This window comes from Echinops telfairi, unplaced genomic scaffold (assembly GCF_000313985.2).
Source record: "Echinops telfairi isolate 266 unplaced genomic scaffold, ASM31398v2 ScPeMD7_7469;HRSCAF=8507_1, whole genome shotgun sequence".
In the NCBI taxonomy this organism is placed as follows: domain Eukaryota; kingdom Metazoa; phylum Chordata; class Mammalia; order Afrosoricida; family Tenrecidae; genus Echinops; species Echinops telfairi.
Genome location: NW_022111373.1, coordinates 76,020,327 through 76,023,871, shown reverse-complemented (window position 1 = coordinate 76,023,871; position 3,545 = coordinate 76,020,327). Strand labels below are relative to the sequence as shown.

The 3,545-nt window shown below is 40.9% G+C and overlaps 1 protein-coding gene across 4 annotated transcripts in view; it reads right to left on the bottom strand.

Moving 5' to 3' along the window:
* The window catches only part of POC5 (POC5 centriolar protein), a 37,442-nt gene that overhangs the window by 26,293 nt on the left and 7,604 nt on the right, over nucleotides 1-3,545 (bottom strand). For 2 of the 4 annotated variants that reach the window (XM_045285342.1, XM_045285343.1), the window contains exon 4: nucleotides 1,266-1,349. The exons of 1 other annotated variant lie outside the window; for it this stretch is intronic. In XM_045285342.1, the coding sequence (XP_045141277.1) occupies nucleotides 1,266-1,349 (84 nt within the window). The remainder of the gene's footprint in view (nucleotides 1-1,265; nucleotides 1,350-3,545) is intronic. One more of the 4 variants, XM_045285344.1, reaches the window with a different exon arrangement.

The window sequence follows — 3,545 nt, the reverse complement described above, 5'->3', positions numbered from 1 at the left end:
AAGGTAAAATGCCAAATTATACAAAAACTGCAAAATTAAAAACATACACATTAATTTTCTTTACGATTTGCAGGAAAAGCATGAGACTCTGCTTCCTTTTATTTGTAACAAACACATGCACCCTCAAGGAGCCCCAGTTGGGGAGTGGTCTCGTGCTGGGCTGCAAACCACAGAGGATAGCAGTTTGCAACCAGCAGCCGCTGCACAGGAGAAAGACGGCGCTTTCCATGCCGTGAAGAACCCCCAGGGCAGTTCCACCCGTCCTGTGGGCCACTGAGTCAGTGCTGATTCCATGGCAGTGCCGCTTATCTGTTTTTAAGTTAGAATCATGTAATATAAGAACTCGGAAAGGCACTTAGAGGTTACACTGCCTAAGACTTTCTTTTACAAAGGAGGAAATTAAAGGATAAAGATTTCTCATAGAAATTACATTGAATCACAAAGGTAAAAAAAATTCATTTTTATTTTTTTAATCACTTTGATTAAAAAGGTCTAAATATGGTGTTAGCATGGTTTTAAAAGCTTTTTAATATTTGCTATCTCTTCTTTCAACAAAGAACAGATAGTCAATCAAAACTTAATAACTTTGTTTTTTGTACTTCTTTTCATCTTTACTTGTATTTCTAACAAGTATATACTAGTTTTCTGTTTCACTGATAAAAAGCTTTCCTTAGCATATGCAAAGAAAACACGAAGTAACAAAACAGAGAGTGTTCAGGTATTTGTGGGCCCACTGGGTGTGATGAAAATCATTAAGTAGGTCCACAAATACCTGAAAATTGGGAAATAATAAATTGGGTCAGAAAAAAATTTTAATTACTCAAGCTAATAGCCCCTTAAATATTTTAAAGTTTAACTTAGCCCTTTAACTTAGTGGTTTTAAGAAATAACACCACACACTATCACATACTGTGTTAAATGTGTTTTGGAATCTTACAAAATTATTTTAAAACAATACCAAGACCCAAAAAACTCCACTGCCATTAAGCTGACTCTGTAGGACAGCATGGAACTGTTCCCTACGATTTCCAAGACTGTAAATCTTCATGGAAGCAAAGACCTCAAGTCTTTTCCACAGAACAGCTGGTGGATTTGAACCACTGACCTAGCAGCAGAACAATGCCTAATGCACCGTACTTATTATAAACAATAGGCATCTTGAAATCCTGCCAATTTTCTGAAATTGCTATCTTTGTACTAATACACAGATAACAGTAATTATAAACAAAAAATGTGTATTAATGAAAACTAAGAAAAAGTCATACCATCCGTCTTTGTACGAATTGATACATTTAAATCACATCCGTTTCCAACATCCATTCCAGTTTCTTTTACTACAGGCTTTTCTGCTAAAGAGAAGGTTTTAATTGTTTTATTAAATGGTACCACTCTTAAGGAAAGACTAATCACACATACTTAACTTCAGAAGGTTATAGTACATGAAGAAGACGTTTAGATCCAGGAAACTGCAATGTGCTCAGGCTGTAGCAACACTGAGCTAATGACCACAAAGAACAAAACCCGAGGCCGGTTCATCTAGTCAGCTCTACAAAGACAGCATAAACTACAGGGAGGGCTGCTTTCGGACGCTCAAAGTGCACTTTCTTAACAAACTGTGCGACTTTCATTTGAGTCCCCAACCCAGCAGGTAAAGCTGACATTTCCTAGCCTGGACTTAAGGTTCTTTAAAAATAGGCTCCTAATTTTATCTCTATTTGCTCTCTAATCTGCTGCAGCCACATAGGTGAACAGTCTCAATTCGTTACTGGTGTGCCCTTGCTAACGTTATTCCCAAAGGTACTAATATTTCAAGGGTTTTACCCAACTGATCATTCATTCCCCTGAACGCAGGTCCAGTAATTCCTTAGGGTTTCTGAGCCCATAAATCGTGATGGCAGCAGACTACCTCATCTTTCTCCTGTGGAGTGTTTGGCGTGTTCGAACTTCTGACCTAGCAGTCCAACACATGCTCTGCTACAGCCCTAGAGGTCCTTGCATTTCTAAACAGATGATGTAAAATTCCTTACATGAAACCTCAAGCTCTTTTCCCTTTTTACTAGAGTATTTATTGATGCTAAACATAGGGTTTTGCCACAGTAACAACAACAAACAGCCCTAAATCTCAATTGTAGTAATTCATACTGTCTTTCTTCTAGGACCCAGGTTGACAAAACAGTTCCTTCTGGGAATATTGCCAGATGTCATGGTAAAGGGAAACAAAATAACAATAACATGCAAAACTATGTCCCCGTTCTTGTAGCTTCTCTTTGGAAATGTTCTACATCATTTCTGCTCAGAATTCAATGGCCAGAACGAGCTATGTGGCCATGCCCGAGTTGAAGGGAAAGGAAGCATAGCTCTTCCTCAGGGTGTGGCCCAGGTTTGGGTACATGGTAGCTCTACCACAGCTGACTATTCAAACTAAGAGAATAAGCTGTCAATAACCTAGGACTTAGAGGAGGATGTGCTATCTGACCACACCGGATATTCCTAGGGCTGTTGCTTTTCACTAGCTCCCATCAGACAAAAGTGATACCAGTTCCCCAAAAGAGGGCCCTCTTTGCCTCTATCCAAGGAGCCTTTAGTTAATTTATGGTAAAAAGGCAACTGGGAGGAACCTCCCAAGCATGGCTTGGAGGCTTATAGTTGACAAGCACGGCCTTGTCATCTTCAACACACCTTGCTTACATCAAGCAACAGAAACACCCAAAATAAAAAGAATGATGTGATGCTATATTGACACAATACAGTGTAATAACATCTACTTGTGAATCAGGCTATCAAAAGATCAAGTTGACTACACAGCGCATGCTTCAGCTCAAATCCTCTCTTCAGAAAAGGCAGAGGTAACAAACACTATCTTCCGTGTCCGAAAAGAACAGCGGTCATAAGTTCCAGGTGATCACCGTGAGGCGGGGCCGAGCTAGGAGGACAGGAGTATGGAGAGAGCTTTTGGCAATCACTGTAAGAGTGCAGGTGTACAGGGCTCAAGGTGCTGACTTCCCACTTACATCTGTCAGACAAGCGAGTGTTGAGTCCTTTGGTGGGGTTTGCTCACTAAGGAACTGCCTGCTCAGATACCCAGAGGGTAGGCAACACTGGATCAAGATCACTGATGCACAGAGAACCAATCTAAGGTTCATCTCTCCTGAGGATAAATATCATCTAGGTAGAGAGCATTTCAGTAGTAGAACAAAGCTTTTTTTGAAGGCTCTGGTCCAATTTGTGAATACAATGGAGTAGGCTAAAGACTCCAAAGCAATGAAGATCCATGACAACGTGGAGAGCTGTGACTAACCCTAACCCAGGGGCTGCCTGCCATGTGCCAGGGCAGTGCTTTCTGAGTTCCTGTAGGAAGCATGTGCTCTTTGAAGGAACCCTACTGACACCGCGTTGTCTGGGGACTGATACACCTATCCCTCATTGATTGACTATCTCACTATCTGACATTGCACATCGACAACAGCTTTTTAAAAAAGATATATTTTGCACATCAGTCACGTGGCAGGCATGGTGGCAATGGCTGTGGAGGGTCTCTGGGAAAC